Source organism: Zingiber officinale, chromosome 10B (assembly GCF_018446385.1).
Source record: "Zingiber officinale cultivar Zhangliang chromosome 10B, Zo_v1.1, whole genome shotgun sequence".
NCBI lineage: Eukaryota > Viridiplantae > Streptophyta > Magnoliopsida > Zingiberales > Zingiberaceae > Zingiber > Zingiber officinale.
In genome coordinates this window covers 142,837-161,793 of record NC_056005.1, presented here as the reverse complement: position 1 = coordinate 161,793, position 18,957 = coordinate 142,837, and the positions used below count along the sequence as shown (strand labels likewise).

General features: G+C 35.9%; 1 protein-coding gene across 1 annotated transcript; it reads right to left on the bottom strand.

Moving 5' to 3' along the window:
- Window positions 1–3,451: 3,451 nt before the first annotated feature.
- LOC122028732 (probable LRR receptor-like serine/threonine-protein kinase At1g05700) lies at window positions 3,452–11,382 on the bottom strand. The gene is made up of 13 exons (XM_042587596.1): window positions 11,236–11,382; window positions 10,591–11,143; window positions 8,778–9,256; window positions 7,404–7,539; window positions 7,249–7,320; window positions 6,401–6,472; window positions 6,259–6,330; window positions 5,626–5,783; window positions 5,279–5,538; window positions 4,807–4,933; window positions 4,428–4,496; window positions 4,138–4,333; window positions 3,452–4,034 (listed from the first exon to the last, which is right to left on the bottom strand). Exons 1-13 carry the CDS (start codon window positions 11,363–11,365, stop codon window positions 3,608–3,610), a joined length of 2,751 nt encoding a protein of 916 aa, XP_042443530.1. The 5' UTR covers window positions 11,366–11,382; the 3' UTR covers window positions 3,452–3,607.
- Between the last annotated feature and the right edge of the window lie 7,575 nt (window positions 11,383–18,957).

Genomic DNA, 18,957 nt, shown 5'->3' with positions numbered 1-18,957 from the left:
TTGTACATAATTTTATCTTATTTTTTTTTATAAAAAATTATTTTCAGAATTCGAATTCGTAATCTTTTGATCACAAAATAATAATTTTATCATTACGTCAAACATTCCATAATAATTATGGTGCATTGCATTGCCATTGCCGTGACCTACACACCTCAGCTACGATAAGATTCTGTCATTGACTTGATCTGGTCATCAATGTCGTTGGTGTCTCATGACTTGCTCTGGTCGTCAATGTCGTCCATGACTCTAATTAATGTCGTTGGCGTCTCATGACAGAAAGTTATATTTTCTTGATTCCACTTCTCAAATTTGATAAATTATATTTCACATTTATTTTATAAAATACTTTTATTACTTTGGTCATTTTAGTCCATTAATTTAATTTTTTTTCAAGATTACCATGCACTTTTAAAATTATCAAAATATTCCTAAAGCTTTTTTTAAGCTCTTATTAGTTTAATTTTGGCATTAATTATTGGCACGACAACATTTTATGTTGAAAAAATAACAATCATGATATGATCTTTTTAATATTTTAAGCCATGGTTTTAATAGAAATTTTTATTTTATCTTTACAATCGATAAATTATCATCTGTTGCGAGTAAATCAATCTTATGCACATCTAGGGTCCTTCATGTTCATTTAGGTTCGTTCAATATATAGTAAAAAAATATATATTAAATAAATAAACTTAATTTAATACTAGTAAACTTGATTCTTTAAAATTTATGAACCAATTAATGAGTAAACTTATTAACATGTGTAAAATTTAATTTTAATTTTTTAAAATTTAAATACATAAAAGTATAATAATTTATAAAATTTTAAATTATTCATAATATGTGAATAATAAAAAATAATATAAGTTTCTATATCAAATAATAAATGTATACGAGGATAACAATGTTGACAGTTAAGCTTGATAAAAAATTTTGATCTTGATTAGATTTTTAATAAACAAGCTCAATAAATAAATAAACTTGAATACGGCTACGTTCATCTGGGTTTAGGTTGACTTGTTTACCTCCCTTGCCGACATCTATACATAAAATTCGACTTCCACTTAAGTCATCCTCAATCTCATTCTCTTCGAGTTTAGGAATTCAACAATCCACACATGAAATAAAATATCATAATTATATTCATAGTTTACATTGATGTCGCCATCATAATATTATTTCATTTTCAAAAATATCACAAGCATATAGTTACTAAAAGTATCATAGTTACAATAAAACTCACAATTCTACATTAATTATTGATTTTTTTATAAAAAATTAATCATTCATTTAATTCAATCTATCTTGATTGGCATATAAACTTTATCATAAGTTTCTTCAACCTTCTTAATTTTCTCTTAAATAGCAAGAGATAAACACACTCAATTATTAAACAAAATATCCGAATGCACTTTTTAGATAGATTGATAGAATTTAAAACAATATTGCATACTCTTTGTATACCACATTGATATTATTCCTATGAAAGGAACTCTTGATTACTTGTCTTGGCCAAGATAAGAATTTTGGCACAAAGATACGAAATTCAGTATAACAGAATCTCTTCTATTTTGTGGTTGATAAAAAGTTTCTTTATTTTCTCTCATTGAAATAAGGTTGAGGTTGGTCGGTAGAAATTTTTCGTGGGACCGTATTAGTCTCTTTCGTAATTAATTGATTCGAAAAACTAAATATAATTACTCTAAAAAAATGAGGAGGACATAAAGTGTGGAAAAATTCAAAGTCTCTGAAGATTCAAAGATGAGGTGCAAATCATTAGAGACAAGTTGAAGCTTAGTCCACACGGTGGAAGTTGGAAAGGAATTGAATATAGCAGTGGAAAGAAAGAGATTACTAATGCATAATAGTATAACTCTTGATTATTGATTCTATCGGAGAACGCCAATGAATGAGTGACTGGTGAGTGGGTGTCGATGTTGACTTAGTCGTTGATCGCCTAACGACAATAAGGACTCTGGAGACCGACACCGGAATGTGAATGGGAGAAATCAAACATGAAAGGGTTAAAATGACGACTGAGATTCCCAAGAATAGCCTTAGGTCAATATAGAGTCGCTTCCGGCTCCATGTGGCTACTCGACTCCGTGCCAGTCCCGACTTCATGCTACTCGCGGACTCAGCGCCAGACTAGACTCCATGTTACTCCCCGACTCAACGCCAGTCTTAGCTCCATGTTATTCCCCGACTCTGCGCCACTCCTAGCTCTATGTCGTTCCTCGACTCTGCGCCACTCCCGACTCTATGTTGTTCCCCGACTCTAAGCGCCCAATTCTAGGTCATGCTTGACTCTGCGCCTCACCAAGGGGATAAATTGTTGCTTGCTAAAGACACGGACAATGCAGCCATTAATCCCTTAAGAATGTGGGAAACACCGTCGTTTAATTTGAGAAAGATGGACAATGTAGTCATTTATTTTAGGGAATGTGGGTAACACAAGTGTGGATCTCAGGATACATGGAGAACATGAGAACTAGCTGCAGTCCTATAAAAGGTCACTTGTTCTTACGGGCAGAGGTACGCGCTCACACGCACAACTAAACTCGAGACTACTGTTCTTCTTCCCTCCTCAACCAAAGATTTACTTAAGCGTCGGAGTGCTATGCTGGAAATTCCTGACCATCATTCTAATCCCTATCTTTTTTGGTTTCTCTCATTCAGGTTCTAGCGGCTCTCCCCATATATAAGTTAATTATTATTGTTGCCAATCGATTGACAATTAAGTCAATCGACGCCCGCTCATCGATGGACGATTAAGCCAACATTGACGCCCGCTCATTGATGACTCGTTCATCGACATTCTCAAACAGGATCAATTATATTACATTAATCTAATATATTTTGTCGATTCATATCGAGTGCAATGAAATGTGTGTGAGTTTGTGGATGGTCGGCAAGATGGACTGCTTTGTTCTTATTATTATTTTTTTAATTAGCACAAGTATCTAATACTTTGGATTGATTAATTCTAGAATAACTGTCCAGTCCACGAAAGTTTTCAACTCATGTCATGAGGTAAATACGGAAGTGCTAGGTAGTCGAATAGCTTTTTTTTTTTTTTTTTTCTGTCAGTACAAAGGTGAAGAGGTAGAGAAAAGACAAAACTTGGTCATGGCAGAATCTTCTTCTACTCGTATAGGTTTCTTCATTGATCCATCCACTAGTTTCTTTCACACAATATTTTTCTTTCATGGATGTTGAAATTGGCATGCACCGTTTCTTATAGCTTTTGGAGATTGTGCTATTGAAAATGGCCAAGCATTAGCTGGCTTCGATGAAGCTTCGGCTGTGTTCAACATATCAGTTTCTTGTAATACAGAGAGTAAAATTTTCAACATATCAGAAGCTAAGGTGGTAAAGGCTATAAAAGTAAAGTGTGCCAAGTTCTTGAATTTGGATCAGACTTCATCACAGTGAGACTTGTTTCCATACATTATTATTATAAAATACCACATCACAACATGTTCTAAGTCAAATCAACTTCAAATTTCGTTGTTACCCCAATTACAATCTCTACATCACAAACCCACTAAAAGATTTATCAAGCTTTCAAACAGCAGACAACTCAATTTTTTTGCAATATTTTTTATCTCGCTCCTGGAGCAAAGAATGGTGGTGGTTCGACTTCAAAAGCAGCACTTATTGTATCAGTACTCTGACTTCTTCCAGTTGTAAAGCCTCCAGAATAAGCACATTCTAATTCCAAACTCTCATTCAGCTCCTTCACAACACGAGCCATAGTTGGCCTCTGATGGTGGTCAAGCTCTGTGCATCGCAATGCAAGATCAACAGCCTTCCAAATGGAATTTATGTCATGCCCCATTCTCAGATTTCTATCGACAATGTTCTCAATGTCCTCTTTGGCAAGCCTTTGGCGTACCCATTGAACTAAACTGATAGCATTAGAATTCATAGCTCGCACAACAGGAGGTCGGCCTGTAATCAATTCAAGGATAATCACTCCGAAGCTATAGACATCACTCTTCTCGCTGATTTGGTTAGAGGAGGAGTACCTGTGGAATTAAGAGAGTTAGCATAGCCAACTTAGCTTCCATCTGGGGTTATGTATATAAATAGTTCAAATGAACATGAAAAAGGCTAGAGCAGGAACCTTACTCTGGATCAATATAGCCAGGTGTACCAACCACTGCAGATGCATTGGGTATATGAGTACGGTTGTCCATGTTGAAAGACTTTGACAGTCCGAAGTCTGCTACTTTGGCCTCTAGACTTTCACTTAACAGGATATTTGAACTCTTCACATCTCTATGGATGAGTGGTGGGTTGCATGCAGTGTGTAAATACTCTAATCCTGCGTATTGTATTATTAAGCTCACTAGTTTGGGATCAAGAGGATAACCAAACGCTCAATGAGTAGATATATAGGGATGGATAGACTAACAAACCTTGTGCGGCTCCAATTGCAATGTTAAGACGTCGCGCCCAACTGTAAGTAGCTTCACTATGAAATTTACCTATCAAAGGCAATTAGATCAAGCATTCAACTAACAATTGAAACATGGGCATATTTTTGTACTGTAACCCCAAATAGTTGGCAACGACATGGCTTAATGATGGTGATAACATCAAGCCAATACTTGTGTTATTCTATCCCCTAAATAGTTGGTACTAGCATGGCTTGGTAAAGACATTGATGAAGATAAACATTATTCATGTCAAAATGGTAAAATCAGGCATTGGATATCAACAATTTACTTGACAAATTGCAACATTGGAAAAATGAAATATGTCAACTACAGATCAGATGAAATGTACGATTCAAACCTGTAAGATGATCTTGTAGGGTTCCTTGTGGCATGTACTCATAGACAAGTGCCAACTTATCCCCCTCCATGCAGTAGCCAATCAAAGAAACAAGATTCTTGTGATGAATCCTTGTCAAGTTTTGAGTCTGTTACAGTACCACAGTAAATGGAAATTAAAACAAAGGATACTAACTCTTGAGGATCCAGAAATAGACAATAAAATAGAAGAAGAAAAAAATCCATATTACATACTGAGAGGAAGTTAAACTTAAGATCCATATGCAAACATTACAACAATTTACAAACTTTATAAAGCACATTCTTGTCTGATAATAAACTCAACTACTATGTATAGAACTAAGTAGAGTTGGACTAATGGCGGGAAACTTCCATGGGGCCGGACCGGTTACCTCCAGAATTAGTCGGTTCGAAGAGCTGGATACTTGGATTACCAATAAAAAGAAAAAAAAAAAGTAGAGTTGGACTAATACCTCAGCATGAAACTCTTTCATTCCTTGTGAAGATGATTGAGATAGCATCTTGACAGCTACTTGAACATTGTTTTGTAAGTACCCATGGAAGACGGGACCAAATCCGCCTTTGCCAAGCTGCTTTTTAAAGTTATTAGTTACTATCTCCAACTCCTTGTACGTAAACACACGATTCTGAATTGGCAAAGGACTTTCTTGAGCATTATTTTCTTTCATCGGTTGTACAACATTCTGCTCTAGGTAGGTAGTTCTACTTGATCCTTTCAAGCACAAAATATTATGTTGCTAACGATCATCCATTACGTCAAAACGAAAAAACTAAATGTCATAAATCCAGAAATACTTACCTCGTCTTTTTATCACTGTCCATGCTATGAATATGGCCACAATAAGTAAAACCACAGAAACAACACATATAATCGCAATAATAGCAACACTTGAATGATTCTTCTTTTCTCCTCCACATGAAGTTCCCCCGGGACAAAGATTTGGATTGCCTCCATGACTAAGCATCATTTTTTATTAGCATAAATTTTTCCAGAATAGTTGAGAACAAATCATAGTAACAAAACGCAGTGTGGATAAGATACCTTCACAAGATAAGAACTTCTACGGTAATCAAACGATGCTAACAATAGAAACCTCATACTCATTCTAATCCTCCAAAAGAATTCAAAGAAAAGCTAAACTTTAGACAGACATTTTAACTCTCTATTATTTCTAAACTCTTTCTATAAATATCTAGATTATGCTGCTATAGATTCATATGTTGATATATGCACTTTGAAAATTTTCAACAATCCCATTATACTACTCGAGGATAGGGCGGAGTAACTGTGCAATGCACTAGTTAGTTGCTATGCACTTCCACGATTCATTTCAGGTTGTGATAGTTACAACCCTTATCGATTCATTCCTTAAACTTATAATTAAAATAAATGATTGCTTTACAAATACTAGGAGAAGACATAGAAACAAACCTGAACACCAGATTTTGTTTTTGAAGAAGGGAACTTGGGATTGTTCCGGTAAGATTGTTGCCTGTCAAATTTCTGCAAGATTTAAAACTTCAAAAGTTAGACATAGTTTGCTAATCAAAATTTCATTATCAACAACTCATACAGGATTTGGAGAGATGACAATGCTCCTAAAGCATCAGGTATTGGTCCCGTTAGGTTGTTGTAAGATAAGTCCCTGGCAAAAAAAATCAAGAAGCAATTGTAATCACAATGAAAGATAGAAATTATAATAAAAACCATAAATCGTACAAAGGAATATGTATTCCTCTTAATCTAAGAAGCTCACGATAAACTGTTTAGGGTATGCGGGACATATAAAATGACCAACACAAAAAAATTTCACAAACCATAAAAATATCTTTCTACTCTTTTTCCTCTTACCAATATACTTTTATCAATATTGTGAATAATATGTTAGAGCAAGCCGATAGATTAAACCATAATTTTTAGCAAAATAATTGACCTTAAATATTATAGTAATATGAGGTTTATTAACTTAGATATGAAAATTATTCATCATTATCCCAAAGTAAAATCTAAATGGCAGAGCGAGTTTAAGTATAAAGATAGAACTCTGCTGCAGAACTTCCTAAACAATGTCCTAATAGAGAGTTTTCTCAATTTGGAAACTTTTTTTATGTACATGTACAGCCATGGTTTGATAAGGTGAACATAAAACTGATTGGTTTGTTGACCTTCTGAGATGCAATTACTTAGACCATCACAGGTCCACACTAATGTGATCAAGTTAAGGGTGACAAATTTGTGAATTTTATTAACCTACTAGTTGTCATTTTCTCAACTTACTATTTGAAGAAACCTTCAACAGAACACTTATAATCAACAGAATACATATCAAACCATTAAAGCAATAAAATCTAATAGATTTTTTATATTTCTAGATGGGTTATCATTCATCTTCAAAACTTACACCAAAGCCACAATACTTACAGGAACTTGATCGCTGCAAACATGGCAAACGAGGAGGATATAGAACCGGACAATGCACTTGAAGATAAATTTCTGCAGAAAATCCTCAATCACACACAGTTTTTATTTCACAATATTACACTTAGTTAATTATGTTTTAATTAAATTAAACTCACATTGATATGATCCTGGCTGGATTTGTTCCGTAGCTACAATTCACTCCATCCCATGGGTACTGTTGGGGAACACATGGATCACCTATCCAACTTCTCTTAACCCGATATAGTCCCTTGATGGCATTGATGGCATCCGCTGAGGTCCAAAATGATCAAATACCAAAACGTCAAATTACTATAGGGAATAATCATTACCCTTGTTTAACAGAATAGTCAGAAAAAAAGTTTCAAAAAGCTAAAGTAGTGTTGAGGTTATGAAATTCAACAGGGTGAAGAATCAGAGAAGGCACACATAATATTTGTGCTCTCCTACCTTAATATGTTAATCAGCTCAACGTCTTTATCTTAGCGTCATTTTAGACTTAAAGAAATAAGGTTTGGATGTTTACTGGAAAATGCTCAGATTTCATCTCTAATTTTGATGATTGTGAGATTGTGAAATGAAAGGATCAAAGTATCCTTTAATAAAAAAAAAAACTAACTACCTGGGAGATTTATTTTATTCTCATTTTTTGTAAAGGAAGAAGCAAATGGGAAAATACCAAACCAATCATCTCTTTAAATGTATCTAACTCAAATGATTATTTTTTTACAAGATCAATAAGCAAAAGACGTATTCAGACATTTGCAAAATCAATAAGAATAATCGCCCGGTCTCTGATGCATGTTAGTTAAAGAATGTCCCCACGGGAGTACCCAGTTGGCTAGAGGGTGGTAGATTTGCTACAATGGAGTAGGGATCAATTCCTAACGGATGCATGCCCTTGGAAAAACTCCTCCCACCTCCTAGCCACCTCTAACCACTTGGCGGTTAGTTATAAGCTGACCCGATATTTACCTCCTTTCACATAACATAGAGACAGACTGTGAGGGGACACTTAGGTGAGCATAATCATCTTTTTTCTATACAACAACCAAGCCTTTTCCCACTAGGTGGGGTCGGCTGTATGAATCCTTTTCTATAATGTTAACTAAAAAATATTATAAACAGATCTTTTGTTCTTCTATATTTATATATGGACCTTTTGTTTGTCAATAGATGGTAAGAAATTGCAATTTTACAATAAGGGCAGCCAAGTGTAAGAGGTTGTTTTCCTGTGACCACTAAGTTATGCGGTAGCAACTTTACCATTGTGAGACTCACCTTCAAAAATTGCAATTTTACAATGCTAAGTTCAATATAAAGCAAATTTTAAGGTAATTTTTTCCTTAAACAAAATAGATTAGTGGCGGAAAGATCTATCAAGCACCTTTCCCGCAACGAACTACAAACACACCAAAGAAGGAAAAGAAATGAGCATCAAACTGCAACATGCGACAGGGGCGCGGAAGGGTTTCCCACGCAGAAGGAATTATAAAGTGCGTAAACCATACCATCGTCGGAGCTTGTCACAAGCGGATTGAATTGCATCGCCGTGAAAACCTCCGCAGCGTTGAGGATCGGAGGAAGGTTGGAGAGGCCCGAGGAGTTGATAGCCCAGTTGTATTGCTCACTTGGGGTATTGGGACCGGTGCTATAAATAATGATTGCTAAAAGGTAGGGCGGAGTGCAGTTGGAGTACCAGATGTGGTCATTGAGATAAATGTTAAACGACCTCGTGGTGTTGGGCATGAACTCTGAGAAGAAGAGGTTGACGTACTGGCCGTTTACGCTAGGTCCGGAGCCGAAGGAGTCCCACGAGAAGTCAATGACAGTGGAGTTCCCAGAAGGAGTGGCGGCACTCTGCATGACGATTGACGGCGGCTGGAAAAGATCGCTGCTGACGATGGATGCATCGGTGGTGATCTCGGATAACTCAGCAGGGGGATGCGCCCATGGTGTCCAAATCCGATCATAGGGATCTTCCGGGTACCTGGTCCAAATCAAACGGGAGTTTGTTTGTTACATACCATTGCCGTAACAAAATAATCGAATTATTGGAAAAAAAAAATATATGATATCCAATAAATATCATTAATTTAGACAACACATTTTCAGGAGTGTTATTGCCTTAAAATTATTATTATTATTATTTATTAAATTTTATATTTCTATGTTCGCTTTAATTCAGACAACGCATTCCCAAAGATGAATGGGTTTACATAAAATTTGTTAAAAACATTCAAAACAGTATATATGTACACTTTATCTTAGAATTGGATTACTACATTTTGACAGAAGTCTTTAATTATAAGAGCGGCGCGCATCAAAATATTTTTGACCGAGTTGTGCTATTTTTTTTTAAACATGTAATTATAGGTACTCAAGCGTTTAAATATTCAAGGTCTTGATCCAGACAAGTTGACGAACACAAATTAAATATTAAATATATAAATAAATTATACAAGCATGTTACTAAAATCTCTACAAATTTAGTTTTATTGATCAACTGGATGTTTTCCGTGTCATCTGAAAACAGACAATTGACAAATTGGCAAGTTTGATTAATTAATTAAAATCAACTATGACAGATGACAACCACTGTTTTAAAGTTTTGGATATGTAAAACAATGATATTTCATTTTTGGTGAAACAAGGAACGACAATTTATCGAAAAAAACGTATTCAGATTTTTCAAATTTATCAAAAATACTAATTTGTTATTTATGCATATGTTTATATATTTTTTCCATTTTATATTGCTTTTTTTATTTTCTCATTTCTCTCTCTTTCCTATTTGCTCTTATGCATATAAAGTTTTTTTTCTTTCCTTTTTTTTTTCCTCTCTTTTGCAAGTAAATTCTTCTAAAAATATTTTTTTTACACGTCGATTCTTCTAAAAATATTTTAACATCTCTTAGAAACTGAAATAAACAATGAATAATATATTTGAACTCCTTACAATTTCAGAAATCCACAGAAATTGAAATGAGTACAATTGAAATTCTCTAGGTACCTAGAGAACTCCAATTGTATTTATTTCTAAAGTTATCAGGAGTTAAAATATGTTATTTATTGTTTATTTCAGTTTCTAAGAGTTATTAAAATGTTTTTAGAATAATTGACGTGCAAAAGAAAAGAAAAAAGAGGAGAGAGAAAGAAATGATAGAGAAAATAAAAAAAAAAAGTAATGTGGAATATAAAGGGAAAAAATACGGTAAAAAAGTGTAAATAACTAAGTAGCATGGCAAATTTAAAAAGCTGAATATCTCTTTTAATAAATTGCCGAAGAAGAATGCTTAACAATTACCTAGCCTCATTTCTCACCTTACAAATGTAAAATTTTGTGGAGGTCCGACGTTAAGCCACATGTTATTGATTAGAAATTGCGTGGCGTTGAGAGCCGGATACATGACGTCAGGAAGCGGCCGGAACTCGAGCACCGAGATGAAGGGCGTTCCCGATCCCGTGTTCACCAAACAAACCGAAACAGAGTCGGCCATCGCCACCGCGAGAACCTCGTACCAGAAATAGCTACTCGAATCCGTGATGCTCACCGTCTGCCAGAAATTAGCATCGAAGTAGAGATCGAACTGCAGGGGCTTCACGGTGTTGGCTCTGTTCTGGCCGTCGTAGTTCCCGTAGTAGAAGGTGCCCCTAAGCAAGTACTTCTTGGACTTAATCACCGGTTTCAGGGCGTAGCAGCTCCTGGTGGCGTTGGGGAAGCTCCGAAGGGTTGTCAGTTGCGAGGACCAGCTGACGTAGTCGGAGGCGACTTGGGAGTTGATGCCATCGTCGGTGAACGGGTCGTCGGTAACATACGGTATGCCGGTGGCGGCGGTGTAGTTTGTGGAGCTGCCGCAGTCGATGCTGATGAAGCCTGTCGATGAATTGAAAACATTAATCAATAAAGTTTCACGAGATTCAATGATAATATTGGCGAGATTGATCAGAAGATGGAGCATCACACACCTTGAGTTGAAGGCTGGCTATGAACTTTTGCGACGGCGATGATCTCGAGCAGAAGGAAGAGCCAGAAAAGCATTTTAGATGAGTAGAAGAGGAAGAAGATGCGTGCATTGCTGATACCCATTGCATGCATCTGCTTTCTGCTTTCTGCTTTCGGTTGAAGAAGAAGAAGACTAAATTTATGTCAATTTGTAGCTGCGAGCATGTACATGATGACGTGATGTTTAAATTTTAAATATTGTCAAAATATCTTTATAATTTCTAATATTATTTAAAAATACTATCATATTTGACTGGGTAATATTAGAACCCAGTCAACTTTAGTGTGGCCATGTTTGTAAATATTTAAATCCCCTCAAATGATGGTAGTGGTTAGCACATAAGATATTGTCATAATGAGATCTGAGGTTCGAATCTCGATGAAGTCGAGGTAAATACCTTCATTATATACTAGTCACTATTCTAAAGACTAGTAATCGTCCATGATTTACCTCCTCCGTATTGATCTTGGGACGGGTTGACGGGGACATTGGAAGCAAACGTATTTTCTTTTTACCACAATATTTATAAATATTTAATCTCTATGGATATGAATTTCCACTATTTGATTTTTTTTGTTTTGAATAATTATATTATTCCCAAGAAAAAGACTCATTTACAAAGTCTTCCCACGATAGAGTAACTCTTGTTTACTAAATCTTTTGATATTATCTGCCTCTTTTATTTTGTGGTTCACAAAAAATATCTTTATTTTGTGAAGTGGAAATTAATTTGATGAAGCGGAATTAGTCATGCCTCATGTGCCTCATTTTCAATGTACGAAACAAAATATATCTATATATATAACTACAGTCTATCATCTATTTTTTGTTTTCTTATTCTTCATCATTCTTTTAGTTAGAAGCTGATTCAGTCAGAAATTATCTCATAACCATATGAAAATTTAAATGAAAAAAATTATATATGAGTTTTTAGTTTTACCTTAAGAGTTTCATACCTAATTTATTGATTTATATTGTTACACTTACATATAGGATGTGAATAAATTTACGGGGAGAGACTTTCTCTCACACATGAATATGTAGTAGATGCAAATTTAGGATTCAAATTGTACTGAATTAAGTTAATTTGTGTACGAGCATGACCTGCATATGTCGAATGCTAAATCGATTAAGACAAAATTTACCAAAGTGGAATAACTAATATTTTACTATATAAATATATTTTTACTACTTGCTCAAGTAAATAACAAATGCATTAACTGATGTTAATTATGTATCTATAAACTTTCGAGTGAAACGAATAGAGCTTTGATTGTTAGGATCGAAGAAATTTAGATATTTCTATAATGATATGATATTGTCCACTTTGGATCTAAGGCATAATGATTTTTTTTTTACTTTACCCAAAAGACCTTATACCAATAGAGATATCTTTCCCTTATAAGCTCATGGTCTTTTTCATATATTTTTAATGTGGGGACTTTATTGTTTGCAATCTTATAACCTAGTAAGTCCCCTCAAATGAAGGACCATAGGGCCCCTCTCAAGCGAAATGCCTATCCGTTTAACGTATGATCCTCGACCCCAAGTAGGTCTTCTTGCTCCTCGACCTTATAGGACCATAATACGTGAGAGGGGGAGGAAGGTGAATCACGTGCATTTTAAAATTTCTCTTTTTCGATTTTAAGAAATATAAGTGCGCAACGGAATTAAAAATAGAGTAGAAAATAAAAAGGAACTCGAATACAAGTAGTTACTTAGTTCGGAGCCTTCGGTGACTTTTACTCTAAGATCCACGATCTCTCAGACTATATCGATGAGTAATCCACTACAAATATCTTCGAAAATAGTTGGAAAAAATAATCAAGTACAAATGATTGAAGGAAGTGTAACATTTCTACACTTCCTCTATTGAATAAAAAGAAATAATTCAATAGAAATAAATAACTGCAACTTAAATTAAAATATACCAACTCATAGTAAATGAAAGTCAAAGTTTGGAGTCGGTGTCATAGCATCGTAGCAGAGCAGCTTGCACGTGATTGGAGTAGCAGAAGGATCGTAATTGCTTGTATCAAAGTTCTTGTTAGCGCAGCGGGCCGACAAGAGGGGAGGGGTGAATTGCCTGAAACACAAAAAAAAATACCCTTCTCGTTCTTTCAACTCTAGGAATGCAACAACAATAAAATAACAGAACTAAAGAAGACTCAGCAATTGACTTGGTTACAACCTGGGTGGTTGTTAATCCAAGGTGGTTGAACATCTCACTAAGAATCTCCTTCTTTGAAGGCGGATAAGTTTTTTACACACTGAATGCTCTAAGACTTGCTAGGAAGTTAGTACAAGAGTTGATTCTTTATTTCCTAGCTCCAAGGGCCTTTTTATAGCTCCTGAAAACTCTATCCGCAGGCTGTCACTACAACAAAATCGCTCATAGACATCAGTGGAACAACAACGGTTTTAGGCTAAAACCGATGTCTTTGAGTATTTTACACCGATTTTTCTAAAAACCGGTGTCTATGAGCGCAGATTTTAGCTCATAGACATCGGTTTTTTAGGCGATGTCTATGAGCGCCCTTTTTTTGGTTAATAGACACCGATTTTAACATCGGTTTTTAAAATCCGATGTTAATGAACCCAAATAAAATATTTTAATTTTTCCCCACAAGCCAAAATCTGCACACTGTGAATTCCCTCCAAACCTAAATCTTTATCCCGCCCTTCCTCCGCGCGACATCTCTCTCGCGATAACCTAAACCTCCGACCATCCGACCATCTCTCTCAGCCTAAACCTAAACCTCCTACCATCTCTCTCAACCTCATCTCCCTCTTCCCCCTTCCTAGATCGACGTCTTTTCCTCTCCCGATCAGGATCAAGACACGACGCCCTTGCTTCTCCTTCCAACCACACCGCATCTTCTCCAACTCCTCCCTTTGGTTGAGAAGAGGAAGCCTTCTTTGCATTCCAGTAGTTTTTCCAACTACTGTTATTGTTTGTTGTTTGTGTGTAATTTTCGACTTCAGGATCTAAAAGAGAGATGGCGTCCAATTTCATCGCCAATGGTGACGATTTGAAAGAATCAAAAAGAGAGATGGCCAATGGTGACGATTTGAAGGAGGAGGAGCACCACCACCACCGCCGCCGCCACAGCCACCATCAACAAGGGTCGTTGCTGCGGGGCGCAAGGCGGACTTTGTCGACCAACTCCTCCTCTGCTTGCGGCGCCGTGAAGTGCGTGTGTGCTCCGACTACGCACGTCGGTTCCTTCAAGTGCCGCCTTCACAGGGCGAACTTCCACGGCCACGCGCCGCCCTCTCTGACCTCGATCCCTCCCCCTCGGCCTCCCGTGAACTCCTCCACCACCCACCAATCCGCCATCGCGATTCTTCCGTCCATTCTCATCCGGAAAAATCCGCTCTCTTCCCAACCATCATCGCTCCGGTGCTTCGTCCGGTGGATCTCTTCGAGTGCCGGCGAAGAAGACAAGTCGTCAGTTGACTTTGTCTGATCTCTTCCAGCGCTTGGCAACAGACGTAGTCGCTGAGAAGCATATTTTTCTACCTCTTGTTCTGCCAGGTACTGCTCTTCCCTGTTCCATCTCAATTCGTTCTTGGGTGCTTACGAGGGAGACTAGTGCAATTTTCATGAGTGAATAAATGGGTTCCTGTTAGGTTGTTGTTTGGAAGGGAACTCCTCGAGTTCCATGACTTCCTCAATTTGTCCTGTTCGTTCAAGGATCGCTTTGTAGTTTTGTGCGAATGAACTGTTTGATGATATGCTTCAAAGAGATCTGCCTTCTTTTTTACGAAGTGACATGTTACGAAAACTTCTGTATGCGCACAATGAAGTGGATGGGTTTGGACTAGGTGCTAAAATATGTGCTGATGCGGTACGATGAATTTGATTTTAGTTGAACGGGAGGCCTTAGGATTGATCGTCTCCATATGAAGCTAGATTTCATATTTATTACATGCTTTTTTAATTGCGATGACATATTTCCCTTTTGTGAATTGAAGCCAATCACAGACACTTGCATAGTTGTGTATATGTGGTAAACTTTCAATTGAATTGGACTTTATTTATGTGTTTCATTAATTTAGATTTCATCATTTTTTTGGGATATTTTCCAATTGTAGGCATCTATATAGAAAGATGCAGGAAAAGATGTTGCTGCAAGATTTCAGATTGGTGGATCCAGTGCCTGTGGAATATGTACCATCAAGAAATCAGAATAGAGATTTCATCTAAGAACAGTTGAATAAAAGGGCTTGTTACTTAAGCAGTAGGCTAATTGGTACCTCATATGGTCAATTGGTTGTTGTGCCATACAACGTTGGGTGAGTAAATGTTATATATCACTCTCACTTGCATATTTTGAGAACTTGCAAGATGCATATATACACTAATTATATTTCTTTGTGTAGTTTTCACTGGATTTTGACTATCATCAATGTTGAGAAGGAGATTATTTTTTTGTTGGATCCTCTTAGTCACCGCATTCGTGATCAAGATTGGAAATATGTTGTCAACATGTAAGTTTTTTGGCTTCTTTTCTTACCTTTGTTGAAACATGTAAGTATTTTGATGTGGCAATACAATTCCCACGTGTTATATGCATGTAGGGCCTTGAAAATGTATAATGCGGAGGCTGGAAGGAAAGGGAAAAAACAACCAACATGGGTAGCTGTCAAGGTATGTCCTTTTGATTAGCAACTGTTTCACTATCCTTGAAGGAGTTATTCCAATATTTCTTTTCTAACATAGGCTCCTCAACAACCGGATGTGGAGCAATGTGGTTTCTATATCATGCGATATATGAAAGATATAATTGAAAATTTTGGAGTTGACCATAAGGATTCACTTCAAGCAATGGTAATAATACAATATTTACCCCTGGTGATTTTGATAATTTTGATTTAGTTCCCCTGGTGCTTGCTATGATTTTTTGATACAAACCGGATGCTATGCTTTTGTTATAATGATTTTTTTTATACAAACCGAATGCTATGCTTTTGTTACAAACCATATACTAGTTGGAGACTAAATGATTGCCTAAGAAGAAAGGAATTAAATATTAGGAGATGCAGTGAGTAGAGTGGCTGGATAAGCTATCTTAAATGGTAACCTTAGGATTAAAGGATTGATACTCGAATTTAACCTAACCTATTAAGATAAATGGGTAATCAATACTAATCCTTATTTTGATTGTTTAAATGTTGGGCTCCTGTTTCATAGCAAAAGGTTCATTTTGTGACTCTAAACTAAGTTTTTTTTTTATTGTTTAAGTGTATTTTCTGAATTTTGAGAACCAATTTTTTTTTGTACATCTACCATCAAGTATGACCCTACTTTATTAGATGCTATCATGTTTCTTTTTTTGCTTCAATTGACAATCTGGTGGTTCGTAGAATCTGGAGTGTGGACAATCTGTTAAGGTTGTCTTTAATCAGATTTCGATTGTGCTACTAGAGATTCATAAATGAATATTTGTTAATCTAATCAGCTGGTTTGGCTTAAGAATAAGATCAGTAATAGCCAACCAAAGTCTAGTAAAAATGCCCTCAAAAGTAACTAGAGTGGCCGAAAAGAGGGAATTAGAATTGGAGAAAGAGATGTTGATTATTAAGGATATCAATGTATATATTAGTCTCTTTCTCTCTTTCCTAACAACTTAGCTTTTAGGATAAATAGTCAGCCAATCAAATTTGAGAGAAAAAGAGAGGAGAACCTTCACTAGTGCAATTGCCGACCATGCACCACTCTTGTTGTCTGCTGTGCTGTAAGGCAGAGTTGACAGATGTAAGTGTGATATGTTAGGATCTTTATGTTCTTGAATTTGGGATCGTTTCCAAGGTTTTTCTGAAGTAAAATTGCTGCTTAGGATCTCAACGTCCTATCATAATCGATTTTTCTGAGTTTTGTGACCTTGTGCCCTATGATTACAGTAATTGGCTAGTTTGCATCAAGAAAATTCCCTGCTCTTGATAAGAAAGAAGACCATTAAATAGTTTCCTGATTGTGAATACTTCATTACTTGTAAATTAACCAGATATACACTTTTCAGTTGATCTGTTACAGTAAAAGCTAGTAATAGAAACTACTTAACCAGATATACACTTTTAGACCCCCATCTTCATGCTCATGGCTAACTGTAACCCGCGAGGTCTTCTGACCTTGTGTTTTTCAGTTCAGGGTCTACTAGTTTACTTATCTCTTCTGGGTTTTGAAGATACTTTGTGGCCTGTATAACATAGAAGAACAATGAGCCGTGGATATATAGCATGAATCTACTAATATGAATCACAAACTGTTGGATCAAGAAGGATATATCTTGAGACTAGCGAACCCAAAGGGCAAACAATGCTATGTCTTTTCCAACTAATGAATCTCCAAAGGGAAGATAATGTTGAAAGAAACTTGTGATTTGCAGCGAGGCTATGGTTTCCTCAGTTGGGATGTGATAAGGTAGCTAAATAGAGGTAATACAACCTTTAACTTACCCTGACTATTGTATGAACTGATTAGAGGGCTTGTTGAGAATTAAGCTTCTAAACTACATGGAACAAATGATTATCGGAAGTTTGTAGGAAATAAGAACAAATTTGGGTTTATGCCCTAAGTATCTGTTACAAGAAGCTGATGTTGTTTTTGAGTATCAAATATTTTCAAATATGCATCTTACCCAATTTATCAAACACCCTCTTTCCTTGCAATATGGAGGTCTTCCACTGATTATTTCCAGTAAAACTACTCCAAAAGCAAAGATGTTAGCTTGAATTTCCATTTCTTGTTGCTCTCGAGGAACATTATATTCTGGAAGAGAGACTCTGCTGAAGTAACCAACACTTTTCTTAGATTCTGAGAAAATAATTTTCCAGCTCTCAAAATCAACCAACTGCAAAAGAAATGTAAGAGGGTTTTATAATCTTAATCCATTCCGCTAATACAAAGATGTGAAAAAACAGAAACCAAGTTAGCAGCAAAAATCACTGAAGGAATTATCTGGGAAAGATGAAAGCCGCAAAAAAAGGGCACAGTTGCCTTTTGATTCACTGCATATCAACCCACCTTGTGTTTGCCTGCTTCATTGATTGCGTGGTGATGGTGAATTTTATAGCTTTTGCTCCTTATTGTTCTTCTATGCTTCCTTCACTGTTATATTCGTTATCTTCCACAGCATCCTTTAAAAACTCAGTATTCTATTTTATTTGATACATGCACACATTTTTTTTAGTTATTTGACATATGGTGGATTTATGTGTTTTTACAGTTTACAAATCTCAAGTACTCCAGAGTTGAAATAGATGAAGTGCGGTTCGAGTGGGCTGAATGCATGCTAGATTACATTTGAGACAGTTGTACCTTGATATGTTAACAGAATGTTATACTTTGATTTTGATATCTATTAGCTAGCTTTTGATGTAAAAAGAATGTTTGGGTATTTTATGGATATTGTTGTAAGAAGATTATTTATATAATTTGTGAATATTTGTGTATTTTATGGATATTATTGAATGAAGAATATTTGTACAATTTGTGAATATTTGTGTTTTTTTTTTTGTTATTGTCGGTTTTAAAATCAAATCTGTAAAAAATATACATATTACATCGGTTTTCCACCGATGTAAAACCGGTGTTATAAAGTAATATTACATCGGTCATTTACCGCTGCCAAAATTGGTGTTATTAACATACAATATTACATCGGTTTTACACCGTTGA